Source organism: Lotus japonicus, chromosome 4, assembly GCF_012489685.1.
Source record: "Lotus japonicus ecotype B-129 chromosome 4, LjGifu_v1.2".
Classification (NCBI taxonomy): Eukaryota; Viridiplantae; Streptophyta; class Magnoliopsida; order Fabales; family Fabaceae; genus Lotus; species Lotus japonicus.
The window spans coordinates 67376571-67395333 of record NC_080044.1 but is presented as its reverse complement, the minus strand read 5'-3'; the positions used below and the strand labels follow the sequence as shown (position 1 = coordinate 67395333).

At 35.9% G+C, this 18763-nt stretch overlaps 4 protein-coding genes and 1 long non-coding RNA gene across 6 annotated transcripts; 1 reads left to right on the top strand and 4 right to left on the bottom strand.

Moving 5' to 3' along the window:
* Positions 1-384: 384 nt before the first annotated feature.
* LOC130713836 (protein YIP4b-like) lies at positions 385-3888 on the bottom strand. Its single transcript, XM_057563651.1, has 3 exons — positions 3293-3888; positions 1028-1102; positions 385-867 (listed from the first exon to the last, which is right to left on the bottom strand). Exons 1-3 carry the CDS (start codon positions 3785-3787, stop codon positions 607-609), a joined length of 831 nt encoding a protein of 276 aa, XP_057419634.1. The 5' UTR covers positions 3788-3888; the 3' UTR covers positions 385-606.
* A 1058-nt stretch (positions 3889-4946) lies between these two features.
* On the bottom strand, positions 4947-11572 carry LOC130714345 (mitochondrial outer membrane protein porin 6). 2 transcript variants are annotated; one of them, XM_057564240.1, is made up of 7 exons: positions 11385-11572; positions 9567-9642; positions 9136-9203; positions 7873-7983; positions 7551-7637; positions 6767-6975; positions 4947-5581 (listed from the first exon to the last, which is right to left on the bottom strand). In XM_057564240.1, the coding sequence occupies exons 2-7, from the start codon at positions 9613-9615 to the stop codon at positions 5272-5274; spliced, it is 834 nt and encodes a 277-aa protein (XP_057420223.1). In that variant the 5' UTR covers positions 9616-9642; positions 11385-11572; the 3' UTR covers positions 4947-5271. The 2 variants fall into 2 exon arrangements, with proteins under 2 accessions (XP_057420223.1, XP_057420224.1); XM_057564241.1 differs by having other exon boundaries at positions 11389-11572.
* A 1847-nt stretch (positions 11573-13419) lies between these two features.
* On the bottom strand, positions 13420-14661 carry LOC130714206 (uncharacterized). Its single transcript, XM_057564096.1, has one exon. The coding sequence runs from the start codon at positions 14554-14556 to the stop codon at positions 13624-13626; it is 933 nt and encodes a 310-aa protein (XP_057420079.1). The 5' UTR covers positions 14557-14661; the 3' UTR covers positions 13420-13623.
* An 876-nt stretch (positions 14662-15537) lies between these two features.
* Positions 15538-16882, top strand: LOC130714207 (uncharacterized). The gene is made up of 2 exons (XR_009011194.1): positions 15538-15874; positions 16453-16882. It is a non-coding gene; the product is annotated as an uncharacterized LOC130714207 (long non-coding RNA).
* A 1103-nt stretch (positions 16883-17985) lies between these two features.
* Positions 17986-18366, bottom strand: LOC130713209 (uncharacterized). Its single transcript, XM_057562998.1, has one exon. It carries the CDS (start codon positions 18364-18366, stop codon positions 17986-17988), a length of 381 nt encoding a protein of 126 aa, XP_057418981.1.
* Between the last annotated feature and the right edge of the window lie 397 nt (positions 18367-18763).

Genomic DNA, 18763 nt, shown 5'->3' with positions numbered 1-18763 from the left:
CGATTCCATAGAATTTGCAGCCACACGGCCCACGATTAAATACTCCGTTGGTGTGACAAACATTATTAAAAACCCCGGAACAAGGTGGGCAAATACTTCCTCCACATCAATTAATGGATCACATCTTTTTCAAGTCGCAGCATCTAAAAACTTCATGCATCTCACATTTCTTAAGTGGCAGGATCACATATATACCCAAAATCCCAAAAAATTATCAAAATACGAAAAACCAATAATATTGAGGATTGAACTTTGGGTTCAAATAATCACTTTTAACCACTGTGACCGACACCCATTGGGTTTCTTTGAGCCCTTTAATCCTACCAGTATTTACATTCACATAATAAATAATAGGAAAGGAAAACAAAACTTAAACGAGACAGCTTGCAGCGACCTTGAACCTATAATATATTTTCCATGTAATATTATACAAATGTCTGTCTCCAAACATATCTAGCCAAAATATCAAACAGAAAAAAGAAAGAAAAGGTGGGCACAAAAACAGGGGAAAAAAAGAATAAGAAGTTGACCATTAAACAAAAATTCCTATTTAGAAGCAGATTCCAAGAAGTTATCGGAACAAAGTAATCAGAAATATTGATGCATTTAGTCAATGGCAATGATGAGAAAACCAACAGATACATACATGAGAAAAACAGGGTAGAGTGCAAGAGCTTTTCTCCTGGGGTTGACTGCAGAACTCATGAAAGGATATGCAGCCCAAGAGCTCCAAGCCAATGTTACACATACCACAACCACTTTGAGTATGACATTGTCCTTCAACATACAAATTAATGCCCCAACATCCAGAGGGAATAAGCAATAACCCAGCAGACTCAAACTCTGGAAGAAAATAATGTGCCCACCCTGAAATTGTGATGAGATGAAGTAAAGTCAAATATTTGCCCCCACCCTTACAGACATTTTACTGCACTACTGCACTTCAACATCTCAATGAACTATGATAATGAAAAAGTTATTCGTGACAAAAAATATGAATCGATGAAAGAGAGAGAAGAACAATTACCAGAAGCAGTACATTCAATGTCAAAATTACAGCACCAGCAGCAAGTAATGCAAATGCAACAGCAAAAACCTCAGACTGAGACACCATCAGGGAAAAATATGTTAGAAGGAATATGATTGAAAATGAATAAATTCACTATGTATTTAATACATCATACAATTAAAGTACAGAAAAATAATTAAAAAAGAAGAGTAGAGAACTACCAAAATAAGTAGAACAAAGTAAAAGGACTAAAGGGGTGAACTACAAATTCAAACCTCTTAATACCTGATACAAAGTTAACAGAATCCAACAAAAGTGAAGTTTTAAAGTGGTGCATTAATGATTAGTAAAATGGCAATATAGGACTAAAACTTGGTACAATTATTTACGTTGTTGGCTTAATGAACTAATCACTATATAATCCCCCTCAACAAACTCAAAGATCCCCAACAGAAATTTAACTTCACAAAACCCCAGAATGGTAAAAGAAAAGAAATCTATATACAATTTCTATGGATCATGGAAAAGAGAAAGATTCTTTGATAGATGCCACCATGTAATCTAAACCAGCATCATGCAGTGCTCTTCCATACTGAACTCACACTACCCAAACAGTCGGATGCCCTGTAGTAAATGACTAAATGGTGATAGCAGTTCTCGCTAATTTGCTTGCGCTGCAACCATGCAAGTCAATTGTTACATCACCTCCTCCAGATGATGAATCTTGCATCATGGTCTCACAATCAGCTGCCATAGTCCTCTCATTTGCTTCGATCCTTCCCTTCCTTTTTCTGCTTACCATATGTCGCAGATCAAGGGACCCATAACTCCTGGATTGGAGTTCCCAGGTGAGTAGAACTGGATAGAAAAAAGAGTACTAAAACTGATGTTACTGAGAAAACCTTGCATTCTCAAATCAACACCAATGCGGTCGCAGATCTTATTCATTATGGCAGAAGAATACTGCTGATACTGGTTTTAAAGAGAACAGTGCTCTCCCCAAAAGTCCCAATTACAAATGAGATACCCTCTTATTCTCCCTCTGTTATTCTGCCACAAGTCACATTCTAACTAACTACAACTGCCAAGCTAGACCGTTATGAGGCACTTACACATTTATACAATTAGTTACACTATTTCAGAGGCTTTGATCCTCTGTTACTTTCCTATTCTTTCATACATACGCCTTCCCGATCGGGGGGGTCTTAATCTATCATATATTTAAGTAAAAAGGTTACTTTTTATATCATATAACATATCTCCTATTAATTAGAAATTTTGGAAATCTTTAATGCCCTATGTATAGGTATAGGTTTGCTGGCCTACTTACAAATACGTTACTGGGTCAGGCCAGGCCAAGCCAACCCCATGCGAGGACAAGAAACATAGGAGGACAAGCTTAAAGATAGGTTTATATGTGTGGCTGCAGTGCTGCAAAGCAGAACTCCAAGGATTACCAAGCTCAAAATTGATCAAGAATCAAGACCATCCAGCCCATGTCTCAATGCCTTCAATCATGGCTCACTTTGTCAGGCGATATGCGACTACCATTGGAAGCCATACAATTTGAAGATGGATCGTCTGAGGTCAGGCTGTATGAGGTCAGTTCATTGAGAATATCCATCTTCAGTTTTTTTTAATTCTGTTGGTCATTCGAAAAATGCAATTTTCCATCTTGTAAGTTTTAGACTTTCACAGGTTGTTTCTTGTTCTCAAGCTGGCTCTAGTTTTGGTCTACCATCACCAGCTTGCGGGGGGTATTAGGGATATTACGAGGTGGTGAATTCTGTTACGTTAGTTACTGCACTCAGTATGTTAGTTCCGGATTTGTTAGTTAATTTCACTTTAGTTGGTTAGGTAGTTTGTTATGTTTCATTGTTGAAAAATACATAATGTATCCCCTTCTATCATCATCTTTGAATCAATTGGTTTACCTTCTCTCTCTTTCTTCCGCTCACTGATTTATCTATCTCAAATTCTCAATTTACTGAGAAAAAAATTCATACAATTCTACGAAATTCACACATGTGACAATGTGAAAGGCATGATCCATTCCACAACCAAAGACCAAACAAAGTTTCACACACATTCACAATCAACTATCATAGAGATCAGGCACAAGAACATTAATCCCTCCTAAGTCGATTAAGAACGGAATCTACACTAGATCAGCTCATCTTATAGATCTAGATCAACTAGTACGAAAATTCTAGAAATCAGCTCAGAAAACAAATCTAGATCATCAAACAAAGCACGAATGCGTGATCTGAAACCAATGCATACCTTTTTGACAGATGCAGACCAAGAAAGGATAAGGCCAAGGAAGACAATGAAGAAGAACGGCCCCCAGAGATCCCAATCGCGGAGAGCCTTACCAGGATCCTCACGGTAAGGGTTGGGAAACACAACGAGCTTGAGATTGCTGACGATCCTGGAGAGATCGCGCTTGACGGTGTCCCAAACTGGCTCGGTGAGGGTATTAGGAGCGGGTCCGAAGCCGGAGGAGGAGATTTCGGGTCGGGTGGAGGGAGGAGGAGCAGGAGGGAGAGAGATGGGTTTTGGAAGTTGAGGTTGGGAGATGGAGGATTTGGGAGGAAGAGGAGCAGGGAGGTTGGAATTGATGAAGGGAGAAGAGGTGGTGATGGGGATGGAGGCGCGTGGAGGACTGGGTGGTCTGGCGGGGAGGACGGTGGCCGGAGATGCGTAGATGAGATTCTCGATCTCGTCGATGTCGGATTGGGAAGATGGGTGAAGGGGTATGGTATCGCCGTGTGACATTTTCTCACGACGCTTTCTTTCTTTCTTCGCTCGCTCTCTCTCACTGCTATGCTCTCTTCTTTCTCTATTGTTTTCCCTCTCCTTAATTTAGCTTCCACTTTAATATTCCTCTGCTCCTTTTTTTTTCTTATACATTACTCAAAATCCTCCATTTAAATATTTCAAAAATACAAATGTTTTCATATTACTTATTTTCTCTCAAATAAAAAGATAATCATTACACTTCTATGTTTATCCAATGTTTTTTTAATCCTATACACACTTTTGATGATGAGGTTTATCTGTTTGATCTTTAACATATTGTTAAATCACGATTCTATCTTAAAAAATTGACAAAGACGACAATGTGATTGCCTTTGTAATAATTACCGGTATGTAATATAGTTGCTTAATCATGGCAATCATGCAATAATCATGTGTGCCGTGTCATTTGTATCACTAGTGCGTCATAAAGTAAATTTGTCATGTTGTAATCATAACACCAACATGCTGAGTCATAAAGCGTTGTATTATAAAAGTGTCGTGTTATCAAAGTATCTTTTTTCCAAGCTCTCTTATGTATAAGAGACTCTTCTCTTCAATTGTGGAAAGAAGACATTCACCTTATCAATAATACATGTTTCATAAATATGTCTTTCTTTCCTTTTGGAAACCCTATGCTTATTATTATTGCATAAACTCCTATAGAGGAAAAAACTCTCATGCCCTACACTCACCTTATCATGGGAATCTCATGTACCTCTTTGTTATCTATGTAAATGATCAAATATAAACACTAGCACTATCGCAGATGTTTGATTAAACATAGAAAAATAATATATAACATATATATAAACACGTTTGAGCTTAAATTGATAAGTTTACCAAATTAACTTACTTTTAAACTTATTTGGGTCTCAAATATGTTATATAAACATGTATTTTTTTGACTTTGTAATAATGTTAACTTGGCCTTTTCCTCGAACTTCATTGCACTATTTTGAACTTTCCTAGGATGAAATGGTAAGAAAAAGAATTTCTTTTAGTTGAATAGTAATTAGTTATCTAAATGGTAATCATTCAACTGTTCAGCACACACCAATGAACTTTCTCTGGAAATTGTCATGGTCTGTATTATTCCCTAGTGTTAGGTAGATGAAGTGTTAGATAGATAGATAGATATTAGACCCACAAATGATGAAATTATACCTCAGGCATCCGCAATCTACCGACCTGACCATGAGTCACTATCAAATAATACAATTTGGCCACAATCAAATGTTATGAATTAGCTAAAAAACCTCTAGCCATTATGTAAGTATTTCAAAACTGGGTCCTCTTTCTCCCTGCCACTTTAGCAGATTTCACAAATGTTACTAATTCCTTTGGTTTTACCTTTATGACAAGGCTTTAAAACAACCCATCATGGGTTCTGGAAACAATGTATAATGATGATTGCAAAAGTGAATGTCAGCGAATAATGAGATTTTAATTGGAAGACCAGGTTAAGGCTGGAGAGCGAGGGCAAGACCGAGCTTGGTGGATGAACCAAAGATCTTGGTGGAGTCATATTCAGCAGAGAGGGTTATAAGTGATTTCGGCCTCCATGCTCGTTGGCATAGGAAGGCGGCTTTGCCATCATCGCTGAATCGAGTCTTGAGAACTGTGTTTGGATCTATTAACTGTGAGCTCCCAATTGTAAATCTGTTCTCAAAGGAGGAAAACCTGTGATTGATTTCAGCAGCAACTGTAAATCCATCAGGGCGATCCACATGATGAATGTAAGATGCTTTCAGGGACTTTCCTTTATCAACCCTATCAAAGCAGAAAACACACATTTCTTAAATCCTGCAACTTTTGTGTATCAAGACAAATCTTTCACAAACTGCAAGCAAAAGCAAGAAACTTGAAAAATGGAAAAGGAAACACTAGTCTTTCCATACATACACGTTTGGATATCCTTCCTATACATTATTTTCAGTAACACATGTACCATCTTTAGTAGGGCCATATTAATAGTTTCCAAAAAGGACCCAACTTTTAATTAGTGACTGATTTATACTAGCTTTTTGTTATATATAGTCTACACTAGAGTATAAAAAATATCATCCATTTTCCAGAAATTAATTTACCTACCCAACAAAGTTGAATAAAGAAATGAAAAAAAGAAAGAAAACAGAATGGTCGTTATTTAGTACATAATCATACTTTTAAGACTAAACACTAAAAACTATGTCATATCTCAAAGGTTTTAACTGCCCTGTGTATCCTCCACGATATTCTCATGACTCATAAGAGTCATAGTTACCTATTGAAATTTGAAAAACCCCAGGGCTCAGAAAATTTCAAGGGAATCATTCAATTTTCCACCTTATTGTAAAATTGTTTATCTACGAAACTAAGCAGAACATATATAGGGGTCTAAATATAGATAATTTGCGTGTGTTTTGTTTTCATTGATTAAAGCTGGTTTCAACAAATTTAAATAAAATTTAAAATTATCGAAATAAAATCTACTATGTACTAACCAGTTCAGGGCACTATAGTTAGTTCAGATTATGTCTTAAAAAGCTCTAGTTGTCCTCCACAACTTTAGGTTGCCAACTGTGGAGATAACTTACCGTCTTTTTGTTTGAAAAAAATGTTCTGCTTTTTTCCATTTTCTATTTTCATTAATAATATAGGAAATAACGTGAAAACATGATACATTTTAGTAAGTAATAACATAAACAGAAAATATTTGTTAGAACCAAACATAACTCTTATGTTTTCCTTTTAAAAAATACAAACAACAAATCATACTTTAAAAAATAATGCACAGGAGCCAAAATAATAGTTTTTGCTATGTTGATAAGTTCCAAAATGTATTCTAGCCCTTCTGTTATGTTTTCTAAGGTACTAGTTGAAAATTTATAAAATTGCAGGTTATTGAAACATTAATATATAATAAGAAATTAAATATAATACTGAACCAGGAAATATGGTACGAACAACACTTACAGCATGAGCGCTGCAGAGAAATCTGGTCTATTGAAGGTAATTCCAGCATTATATTTTGTGAACGAAGCAGAAGTTGTATTGAATCCAACTTCAGCACCCATACAAAGATCTTTGCTGCCAATTGCAGTTGAAAGCTCCAATTGAGGGGATGGATTCAAGCCAATACTCGAATCAATGGCTGCATGAGGATGAAGATACTGCACATCCAGCTGAGGTAATATTCCATAGTCAAATACATTGTCAGAATACCAAAATAAACTCATTGCTTAAATGTTAGTAGTATGTTACCAACTATAGAAAATTAGAAATGGATGGCCTAATGCCAAAGGCTCCCACAATTGTGCGTTTGGAAGGGGGAAAGTGTCAAATATATGCAGCCACAAACCCATCACTGGAGAGGCTGTTTCCAGGATTCATTAAGTTATTACACAATTAAAGGTACATGTTATCATGATTAAAGAGACAGTGAAAATAATGATTTTTTTAACATAATGATAAGGTGCATTAGCTTATCAACTTGTGATTCAGCATAACTTACAGGATTCAGTTCCTTCTGTTGACTAAATTTACTTAGCTGAAAACTGTTAAAATCGATTACTTTGCTAGTATGGATTAGTTTCTAAGGAAGTCATTTATTTGTTTATCGGAATCTTTGAAGATAGATAACTAAGGGTGACATTTAAAGTAAGTTCAAGAGCAACAAAAAACTGCATTTCTTAAGTTTTATGAAGCATGTGTTAAGTGTTAACATCATCGCACAATGGGAAAGCTAGATTACACTCACCTTTCCTGACTTGTGATCAGGTATATTGAAGCTCAAAGCTACTTTTTTACAACGGAAGATATCATTCAAAGTCACTTTTGTGGATACCTGAAGAAGTAAATCAGAGAAAATATCAGTGTTCATAACATGGTAAGAATTTCAAAGACGCAACACACTAAAAAGTAAAAACTACCGGTTTCAGTTTAACTCTATATATACAACTGAACCAGTTTTTGAAAGTTTGAACTTTTGCTTAAATCACTCGTCAAAGAAAAAGCTAGCAGTCGCAGTAACACTATCTATATGCAAAACGAAGAACATTTGACTAAAAGCTATTCCTTACATTAGAGTATGTATCAACTTTCACATCCACAGTAAGATTCCCACTCTTGTAAAGCGTATTTATGTCACCAATGAAAATTTGATCCTTCTTCAACCCTGTAGCTATAAGGCCCTGCCAAATGGAAAATTAAATTTTGAAAAATCAGGCGCAATGCTACAATAGATAGGACAGACAAAAGCCTGCTCATATTTCACTTCACACTGATAAAATACAACATTGACGCAAGTTTGAAGTTGCATTGAGTATTCATTCCCTGTAGCACTCATTCGAATGAGAATACATAAAAAATTAATGGATTAAAAAATGTAAGATACCAAATTTATATAACCGACTTGATCAAGGAAGGAAAATGAAATATTTGTCCTCTCTGCTAACACAATATTTGGCAGTATACACGGAGTAAGGGGACAGTTTTTTTTTTGGTTACAAGAGGAAAAGTAGGGGGGACAGTTTAGATGACACCGAGATGATTTTCAGTACACTATTAGTTATTTAGAGATTTACATGATGCCTTCTAGTGTTTGGTAAATTTAATGCATTACCTTAAATAGATCAAACAATGATTCCTTGGAGAAAAAACCATTTAGGATATCCAAGTGTTAAATTGATCGCACAATGTATGATATTTAATTATAGAAATAAAAGACAAAATGGATTCAAAATTTCAAATACTGATATTTCAGGGAGAACAGATATATGGACTTAATGACATTAATTGATTATGCATTATATAAATATATTCATTCTTCCCCTCTGCCTTTATTCGCTTAATAGTTGAATAATAAAAAATGGGTAAATGGATGTAAGTCAGAGTATGATTGTAATACCATTATAATAACGTAAAAGCAGGTCTTCTCACACAGAACATGATTGTTTCATTCACGTTTTTCATGAGAAGTTCAAAAGATAAATGTGTAAAAACGAGCTTTTCCATTTAAAACATCTTGAAGTAAGCAAGAAGGCTGCAAAATGTGAATCTCAAGCACACCCTATTACTCTAAGACTTTTATCCTTATGTAAGGAATAATAGGATGCACCTATCCTCATATTTTCTAATGAACCGCGTCAATGCTTTATAACTGGTCAAAAGAAGTGTATAAACAGGGGGGAATCAACAATCACACTATCTGTCTTGCATATTATTGAAATTATATAAAGTGCGGCATATGTTGGGATTGTATCAGCAATTAGAAACTAAACACTGAACTAATAAGAATAATTAAAAATAATGATAATAATAGCAGAAACCGGGAGAAGCATTACCAATCCAGTGGAGCTTGGAATTGACAGGTTAAACTTTTGATCAAAGTTATAATCCTTGTACAAGAGGTCTGCATAAGAACAGGAATATTAGTTTAGGTATGACTTGATCAGAAATATAAAGAAGCCAGCAATCTAGAAGTTCGGCCACATACAATGTAATGATCAGAAAAGGATTTTGAAAAATTATAAATTTAGATGTGATATGTCAGCTAAGATAGGTTTCAGACAACACCATGCAATTTACCATATATGATACATATTATGTAAGTTAACTTATGAGTGACGATTGTAATTTGAAAATCAATGTATTATTCCATAGTCCAATTAGGAAACAACTTGCAACCATGGGTGTGTTCAACAATGTATATAAGAACATCTTTAGGAATGATACGAAAATGAACACATTGTTATCATTTCAAATGCAGGTTTACCTCTTGCCCTTTTGCCAATCTCAGGATACAGCGCTGGACCATTAGCCATAATGAGTCAGGATAAATGCACCAAACCCTGTGATGCCACAATCATTTTTTACTTTAATAGTTGATTTCCGCCGGGGGGGGGGGGGGGAGGGGGAACTGATATAAAATGCAAAACAAGAAAGAGAGAAAGAAGTATAACAAATATCATAAGCCTCATGCTAACACATGCATAAATGCAAATGCAATCTTTCCTGGCAAGTAATTAGTAATATAGTCATCGGGAAAGCAAGATAATCCTCAGTGAAACTGAAGCAATAAGGTGAATTTGGTTTTCAGTGGGGTTCGATTGAACGGAAATGAGAGAAGAAAGCTCATTTCTGTTGGCAAGGCTTACATACACATACTTTTAATGGAAATTCATTTCTCGCCGTTAATTGAAATGAAAGTGCTTTTAAGTGAATGTGATAATATCCAAACACAGTCACACACAAGTGTTTTATGCAAGTACTGCATTTATGTCCATATAGGTGTTGCAGCATAAACAGTAAACTGATCCAGAAAAAGATGAAGTAAGGGCTGTTTGGTTTTGTTTTCAATTTTAAATATAAAACCCCACCTTATTGTTAGGATTAATTATATTAGGATTTAATTTATTTTAATTTAGGATTCTATCTTTTATTTTAGGATCTAATATTGTATTTTAGGATATTGTCGTTAGGATATCTTCTTTATTTTTAGAGGTTAAGTTATTTTATTAGGATTAGGTTATTATAAATAGGAGTACCCCCCTTAGGTTAGAATCATGGATTAGATTATAGAGTTTGTAAAGGGAACCAGCCCTATTGAAGAGGAACCAGCCTCTTGGTTCTGAAGAGGAACCAGCCTCTCAGTTCGAATTATCCCTTTTATTTAATATCAGTCTTTTATTCAGAAAAATACCAAAAATATTCCCTTTTCCCCTATTTTCTCTATCGTTTCTCCACGTTAGGATTTTCGGGTCCTAACATTATTTTACATAATTATCTACTTAGAAAGTTAGTAGAGAAATACATTCTTTTCAATCTTTGCAGTGCAAAACATTGAAAACAAGAAATAAAATGATAACAAGATGGCAGAAATGAAAACAGAAACCAAACATAGCAAAAGCTTTTGAGTAACACCAGGGGACTCATTAGCGCGGTAAAGTTAATGCCCGCGGAATTTACTAGTAGCAATAATGCATAGGAATTCCATTTATCAAGGGGGGGAGTATTCAATGTTTCATCAAGATATCCTAAATTGATCTTTAAATAAGAATTCTGTTTTGTCAATTCAATCTCTGCATCGGTTTGTCTCTACTTTTTACATTAATGCATAGGAATTCTACTTATCAAGGGGAATATTCAATGTTTCATAAAGCCATCCTAAATTTCACCAATGCCATTTTCAAAACATGAGACCATAATCCTTAGCTGGGGATATTAGTCAATGCATATGCATACAAAGCTGGAGCAAATGAAACTAAGGGCCAAGTTGTGAATTGAAGTTATTCAACAGCTTCTCAAATCAATATAACCAATCAGCTACAAGAAACTACAGTATGTGAATAATGCACATCGAATCTTTTGATTTCATGCGCGCCAGGTGCTCGACAAAATACCCAAATGGGAAAAAAAGGAAAGAGAGGCTCTTTCAGGTAGAGATAATCGCAATCAGAAGCGAAATCAATAAGATGAAATCGGGTATGCAAATGCAAAGAAGATAGAGTGAAGGGAATGAATCTTGAAAGTGGGAGAAGGAGTGATCGGTTTTGAAATCGAGATGCATGAATGAGAGGGAAGAAGATCTTACTTACGGAGGAGGGGAGAAAACGCCGCCGCTGCCGCCAAAGGAAGGAGAGGAAGGAGTGGGTGGGTCGTGGTCTCTCTGACAGTGGCGCAGCTGACAGCAGAGCCGCACTTGCAAGATTCAATGTGAGTGTGTAGAAGCTGGAAGAAACACAGGCTTTGGGTTCATATCAAACGCTTACGTGGCCCATTGGCTTGCACCGAAACCAAGAATCTTATTGGTGCGTGGAGAGTGAGTGTCTCAAGCCAATTCAAAACAAAAAAAAAAAAAAGAAAAAAACTTAAGATTCATTTCACGTGGGACCCACATGGTTTCATTAATTGGATAATTAATTAAAAATAATGAATTATATAATTTTTTTCTTCTCATATTACTTTTTTTTTAAAACTTTATTACTTTTATTTTAAAAACACTAATATTGATATATATATTATATTGTACAGGTAGGGCTATAAATAATTTTCCCTTACTTCTTGCTCTTCCTCCTCTCACTCACTACCCATTTGTCACCATCATTGTTTCCGGCGAACCACCAACCTCAACCCATAAACCACCACACTCATCTCACAACCTTCTTCTAACCTCGTCGCCAACCCCACCAATCCTCAAATCCAAACCATATTGAACTCTCTCAACCAACATTCACGGAAGGAAAAACAATAACATAGAAACATATCGTGACCCTAACGCACAACTCTCTCTATCCCTCCAAAACCAAACCCACCATTCCTCCCTCCCTATATCATATATTGGATTTGTTTGATGGCTCATTTTAAGTCTATTATGTTCAATAAAAAGTCACATATTGAAAATGAGGTAGTGTCTCATTTTACTATGTGCTAATTCAATCATCTCGACAATTACAATTAAGCACAAATCCTTCCATTGGCCAGAAAGAGTGGTAATTTTAATTAGAAAAAACTATCACATTACCACTCTTTCTATATAGTTAAAAATTATTACATTGTTTTAGTGCTCTCAAAAGAAACCTAGAATTGGGCAGATGTATGGCTTTGCATTTCATGAAATAGGGATGATGCTTGCATCTTGTAAGTGTTTTAATTTCCCTTTGAATGGTGAAGCTACATTTAGGATGATTTTTTAAAAAATGATTATTTTAAATAAAAAAGTTGTCACATAATCTCTTTGTTTTCTTGATAATAAAAAATTTTACACGGTTGATGTGCTTTTAAAAGAAACCTGTAATTGGGTTAGACACCTGAGCTTTGGATTATATGAAGCAGATGCTTGCATTGTTGCAGTGCTCTTTTAAGGGCTCTGAATGATGAAGCTAAATTTAGGATGATTTTTGAAAAGTGGTAATTTTAATTTAGAAAAAAACTACTTGGCGGGAGGAAGAGAGAGGAATATTATGTGCAAGTCACATAATCCATCATAGTTATCGGAAAATTGTCACATCACATATTACATCACATACTTTTATCAGTTTATGCCACATTATGAGTTTTAGCTAAAGATCGTGGAACTATTATTTTTGCAATGTCCCATAACTTTAATGGATAAAATGTGTTCGCTGTGATAAAAAAGTTAGCAAGTTAACGCCATCAAAATATTAGAGAATAAAAGTGCAATTAAGAAAAAATCTAGAATCAAGTTTTTGTTTTTAAGTTCCTTTTATGGTTTAAAGGTAAACCAATTAACTGGTTGCTACTTGCTGGTCAAAGTTGAATTGTGTGGTGTTTGTTTTTGATTCAATATTTTCATTGAGTTTTGTCGAAAATGGCAGAGTAGAAAGGGGCAACAACAACAAGAAGAGTAACTCTTTAAAACAAAACAAATCCTAAAGGCTAAACATATTACTTTTCCGGGTTCCCACATTAGAAAGATAGATAGTGCCCGCAATTCCCTATACTTTCCACAATTCTAATGATAGAATCATAGAATTCGCTTGGTGAATGCCTCCCCTGTCTCTCTTTCTCTGCTCTGCCTTCATCTCTGACTCTGTTTCCCTAATTTGCATTGATTTCATTTTTCTTCTCCTAGGACCAAGGTCCATTTATATCTTTGAAAGCTCAAATTCACCATAATCCCTCTTTCTCTATAAAAACTATAGGTAATCAACTACATTTCAAATGCACATAGGAACTACAAATTGGTTCCTTAATCGCAGAAGACCCAAAAATGAAATCTCTGAGAGCTTATTATTTTTTATCACATACAAAAAAATTAAACAAAATGGTGAGAATTAAAGCAAAGATCAGGATCACCTAACAATGGCTAATTAATGTATATGGTACATCTTAGATTCCTTCAAAGGAGCAGTGTGGTTGAAAAAACTAAGAGTCTTAACCCACTTTTCTTGATTCTTCAACAAATGAACAGCAATTGTATCAGGCCAAAGCTCATGGCTACAAACTGAAGGTGGATCAGGATAATTATACATAGACCACTTAGCATTATACCTGTTCATTCCTCTTTTAGCCCATCTCATCCAATCTCCAAAAACCTTATCCTCTGGTCCCTCTACATGTTTCTTAGGAATATCAGAGCCACTGATCCATTCCACAATATCCCAAGACACCAAAAACCCCATCCCAGACATGTAATGCTTGAAAGGGTCCATGCTTCCACAGGGTATCACGAATCCATAATATAAATCCTCCTTAGGCAACGTTTTCAAGGATTGAACTAAACTGTTGAGCCTAACATAGGTGTCATCATCTGCTTTCATCACATAGTGGTAAGGAGGGTAAGGCGAGTTCTTTGTTTCATTGAAAATCTCGGGGAGGCTGGTGAAGAATGCTGAGGTTTTACCCTTGTTCATGTTCTCTGTGCAGTTGAGGATGATGATGTCGTTGTACTGCATGATCTCCAATGAAATGATGACTTTCTGATCCTCCTTGGTGAGGTTGCAGAACACGAACTTCACGTCCACTTTGGCGCCTTCTGGATTCTGTGTTCCGTAGACTAGGCGGAGGAAGTGGCGGCGGAGGTACTGGTCCGGGAGGGTGAGGATGCCGATGAGGATTCGGGTGTCTTGTGAGGTGGTGGTGGTGGCGGAACGGGAGTTGTTTAGGAGAGTGCAGCGGCCGAATTGTAAGAAGCCGTCGAAGCGGACTTCGTTAATGGAAGCTAAGACGCAGAGGAAGAAGATTAATATGAAACAAGAGAGCACGAAGCGTCCACGTTTTGGCTTTGAGGGCTTCACCGCCATTGCTCTTGTTGATTGTTGGAGATTAAGAAGCAAGGTGGAGTTTATGGGGATTGGAGAAGCTTGGGAAATCTGAGTGATGATACTAATAAGTTTGTGAGTTTCTTAGAGGTAACGCAATATATGGTTTCATTTTCGTGCTCTTCGGATTTCCCTTTCCCTTTTGACTTCTTTTGTAATAGGAGTGTGAATGTCAATACTTTTCTTCACAATAAAAATATGTCTAGTGTAATAGGGGGTACGATGTAAAGTAGTTGAAAGATGGAGGAGTGAAAAACAAATATTTGCATACTTCCTCTAGTGTTTTACTTAAATTAGTGGGTTGATTGCAGTTGTTAAGTAAGTGGTTAACAGTTCAATTCTCAACTTCTGTGACTGGAAAAAAAAAAAAAAAAACCTCATTTGTAGGCCTTTTACTTTTTAGTGCGCTGACAGTGAGACGAATGATTAGTCTCACGGCTATTGGGTGTGTGATACATTGATTAACACCGAAAAATTAGATGAAATGTACAGTGAAAAACAATGTTCAGTTAATTAGAAAGCTTAAATTGATTAAATGTGGGGACTGGGGAGCATGTGATAGTTTGATTTGTCCTTGAAGTTACTTAACATGGGAAAAAGAATGCATAAGTTGGTTACAAGATTGGGGACTTTTTAGTATTTGTATCCCTAATATGTGCCTAGTATCAAGTAACTTAATCAGTTAACTACATTAGTTAATTGATGAGTGGCGTGATAAGGAATCAACTGAGAGTTGAGACGGTGGAGTTGTGCCTAAATGGTGGCTGCATCCATGTAATTGAGTCTAGCTTGGCTTTAGTGTAAAGTGGTTTGGTCAACTTTTCGTACTTAGGCATTTTTGCATCATGAAATGAAAAGCAAAACTCCATATTCACGCCATACTTGACTATGATACAAGTAACGCCGTTGACTATGAAATAGTAGTGGTAACCCCTAGTGCTAATTAACCTACCATGAAAATCATGAAAAACCACTTTTTCTGCCTCAATTAAATGATCTTCTTCTTCTGGTTGATTGGCCCGTTTGGTCGATCGAGGTGACGCTGGAAGAGTAGTATAAAGTGATTAGCCTCAGGGCAGGAAATGCTTAAGTATAACACGTTTGCTTTGCAACCGTTTATAGACTCACTAATACTAGAGCACAGTTTTGTTCCATTTTCTACCATATCTATGAAGGCATGTAGAGCACTAACCAGTGAGGACAGGAAACTTCGTCACAAGGAAAAAACAGAAAGAGATAGCTGAGTTGTGCATGCAGTATACCACCAATCATCATGGTTATCTATCAAGTGATTTATGTGGTAAAGCACTCTATACTTCATATCATAAAGCTCTTGATAGATGAGCATAATAAGTGGTATATTAGATGAACATGTCATAAGGCGAGTACCCTAATTCATTTTCTTACTACTGTGTCAAGGTACATATGGTTTTTAGTACTTTAAACAAACTTGTCTAATTGAGATCAACTTATATCCTTTTTATCTCGAATTAAACATAATTTATCAACTACTATCATTTGATCAATTCATTGCAAATTAAGGTATCCCAATAAAGGTTATCTAAATTGTGGATAAGAAATTTCCTTTCAAAATAGAGGTTTGTGCTGCCATCATATATACAAGGTAAAGAGACTAACTAGTGATAAAGATTTAATGCATCAATATATATCCATGGGTTAAAGAAAAAGAATTATGACACATCTGAAGTTTCAGTTAATCATGCAAAATATTATGTTGACTTACGAAATGCAGCTTCTATTCAACCTCAGGTGCATGTGTCATTTATATGTACTAATGAATTTACTCTGTTAGCCCAATATAATCACTTAAACTTTGAATCCTAATTTTTCAATAACTTATATTGTTGTCCAATTCAGGTTCCTAATACTTAGGCGGCCAGAGAAGAAGATTATAATGAAAATGCACTAGCACCTGAACTCTCCCTAGCTAGATGACGAATGTCAATTAGTTGTTGACAGGTACTGCTTTAAAGGATGATCATGTTATTGCTGGGGATATAGATCCAAATTTGCAATTCATATGACTTTGGACTTGATGTATATGGACTCGATCACTCCATAAAAAAGGTAGACAGATGAAGGGTATGTATTGTATTCTACACTTTAGTTAGTTGACAGTTACTTTAGTTAAGCTTGTTGTATTTTCCCTTTTACTGTTTCTTTTAGTTACTAGCTTGTTATTCTGTTTTCAGCTCTTAGCTATGTTCGTTAGAGTTCTTAATTGTGTGTGTAACTAGTTCTCTTTGTACTCATTTGATCAAGAACAATAACTTATATTCATTTTCTCTTTCTTCTTCTTCCTATCTCAATACTTTGATTCTTTATAGTGTGTAATTGTTAGGGCAATGCAGTCTGAAGTTATTGAAGAAATATGGATTTCATAGGTTTTTTGTTTTAAGATTAGGAAGTTCAAGTTTATTATGGACATGTCAGTTTCTATAATTGCTTGATGTGGCAATGTTTTGGCTAAGACCTTTGTTAGCTTCCTTTTTGGCTGTTGTTTTCTGATTTAAGAGTTCCAGGAAGTATCCCCTGTTAGGCATTGGAAGGTGTTGAATGTTGATAGGAAGCAAATTCCTACTAAGAGCCAGTTAGTATTTTAATTGCAGAGAAGTTAAGATGCAAATCAAAATGACAGCAATGCTCAATTTACCTTTCTCATTTATAAACCTTACATTTTAATATTTTATAGTTAGAGTTCAACCATTAGGCTAATGAGAGTCATACAAGTAAGAAAGTAACATCACCCTACAACTAGAAACAGAAGAAAAACTAAACAGCTATTTATGTTTATTGAAAGTGCATTTGGGTACTGTGGAAACAACACAATATGGCCCGATAGACTTCAGTCTATAGGGTGTTTACAACATTTTTGTGTACACCAAACATTATGAACTCTTATTGGAATAATCAGAGCAAAATGTCACACACTAAGCTCAAGCTTCCTTTCAAAATATGGGCAACTTGGGCTAAAAGTAACTATAGATACAATTTAATTATTTTTTAAATGCAGTATGTACAGAGAGACAATAAGAAAGAAACAAATGCATGAGAAAGTTGGAACAACCAACTTAAAACATCAATGTTCCATTCCCTGTCTCTTCAAATTGCTGCAAATCAACAAAGAAAAAAAAACTCAAAACTGTGCACACAAACAAATAACTTTGCCTTCAAATCACCCAAAAGAAAAATGAAATTGGCAGATTGTTTTTACATCTTCTCTAGCCATCTATGCAAATTGCAGAGCCATCACAGAAGACCATTCATATCAATTTATGTTGACTTGATCAAAATGGAGATCCTTCGTCAAAAAAACACACAAAGTCCTCCAACATCAAGTTCATCTGATCAAACACAAGAAACCATATAAATCATGGAATGATCAATTCATCAGAAACTTTGTTCCCTGCAGTAACGTAGCTGCAACGAGATTTGCCTCTCCAACTGAAGCTGTCTTCTAAAATTCGCTATAAACAACTCTGCTCTCCGATCAATATCATCATCTGAAGAAGCACAAGGAGAGCTTAACGTTCTCTGAAGACAAGGCGGCGAAGGAGAAACCGAACCCGCTGAATCTGTTTCCTCAGAACAGAGCATAAACCCGGGGCGATCATTGAAACTGACGCGGCGTTTGATTAGAGAGTCACGGCGGAACATGGTGACCGCATTCCATGTATGGCTGAGTATGGTGGAGCTTAGTATGAGCCTCACCTTGTTCACCGCCGTCCGTAGGCGGCTCAACAGAGACTTCTTCTGCTTGTTGGTGGCCATGTTTACAGAGTAATGACAAATGAAAATCGTTGGTAGAGACTAGAGAATGCACGTTACGTTGATGAAAGATTAAAATATATATATGTATATATATAGGAATTGGGAGATGGAAGAGTTTGGATAGTTGGATATTAATTTATTGGAATTGAATGGGGTGGATTAAACTAATGAACTTTCCAATGTACAAAAAAAAAATAATAAACTTGCTGGGAAAGGGAAGTGAGGGCTAAGCTAAGCTAAACATTTCGTGCAGAAATGGATTACCGTGTAAGAGACACGGCTACAATTTGATAACAGGTGGTGGGCAAGTTTCAAATTGGTCTATGGGTGGACCAAGTGTCTCTTCAGTAATTTCCCCCCTCCCCATCCCCAACACACTAACTCCCTCCTTCCCACG

Bases quoted from the DNA above. Each gene is read 5' to 3' on its own strand.
- LOC130713836 (XM_057563651.1), bottom strand. From the start codon at position 3,787: ATGTCACACGGCGATACCATACCCCTTCACCCATCTTCCCAATCCGAC. The intron at 1,103-3,292 runs GTATGCATTGGT...ATGGTGTCTCAG, and splicing joins GGTCTGCATCTGTCAAAAAG to TCTGAGGTTTTTGCTGTTGC. The intron at 868-1,027 runs GTAATTGTTCTT...TCACAATTTCAG, and splicing joins CATTGAATGTACTGCTTCTG to GGTGGGCACATTATTTTCTT.
- LOC130714345 (XM_057564240.1), bottom strand. From the start codon at position 9,615: ATGGCTAATGGTCCAGCGCTGTATCCTGAGATTGGCAAAAGGGCAAGA. The intron at 9,204-9,566 runs GTAAACCTGCAT...GTTCTTATGCAG, and splicing joins GATTGGCAAAAGGGCAAGAG to ACCTCTTGTACAAGGATTAT. The intron at 5,582-6,766 runs GTAAGTGTTGTT...CTGCTTTGATAG, and splicing joins TTCTCTGCAGCGCTCATGCT to GGTTGATAAAGGAAAGTCCC.
- LOC130714206 (XM_057564096.1), bottom strand. From the start codon at position 14,556: ATGGCGGTGAAGCCCTCAAAGCCAAAACGTGGACGCTTCGTGCTCTCT.
- LOC130713209 (XM_057562998.1), bottom strand. From the start codon at position 18,366: ATGGCCACCAACAAGCAGAAGAAGTCTCTGTTGAGCCGCCTACGGACG.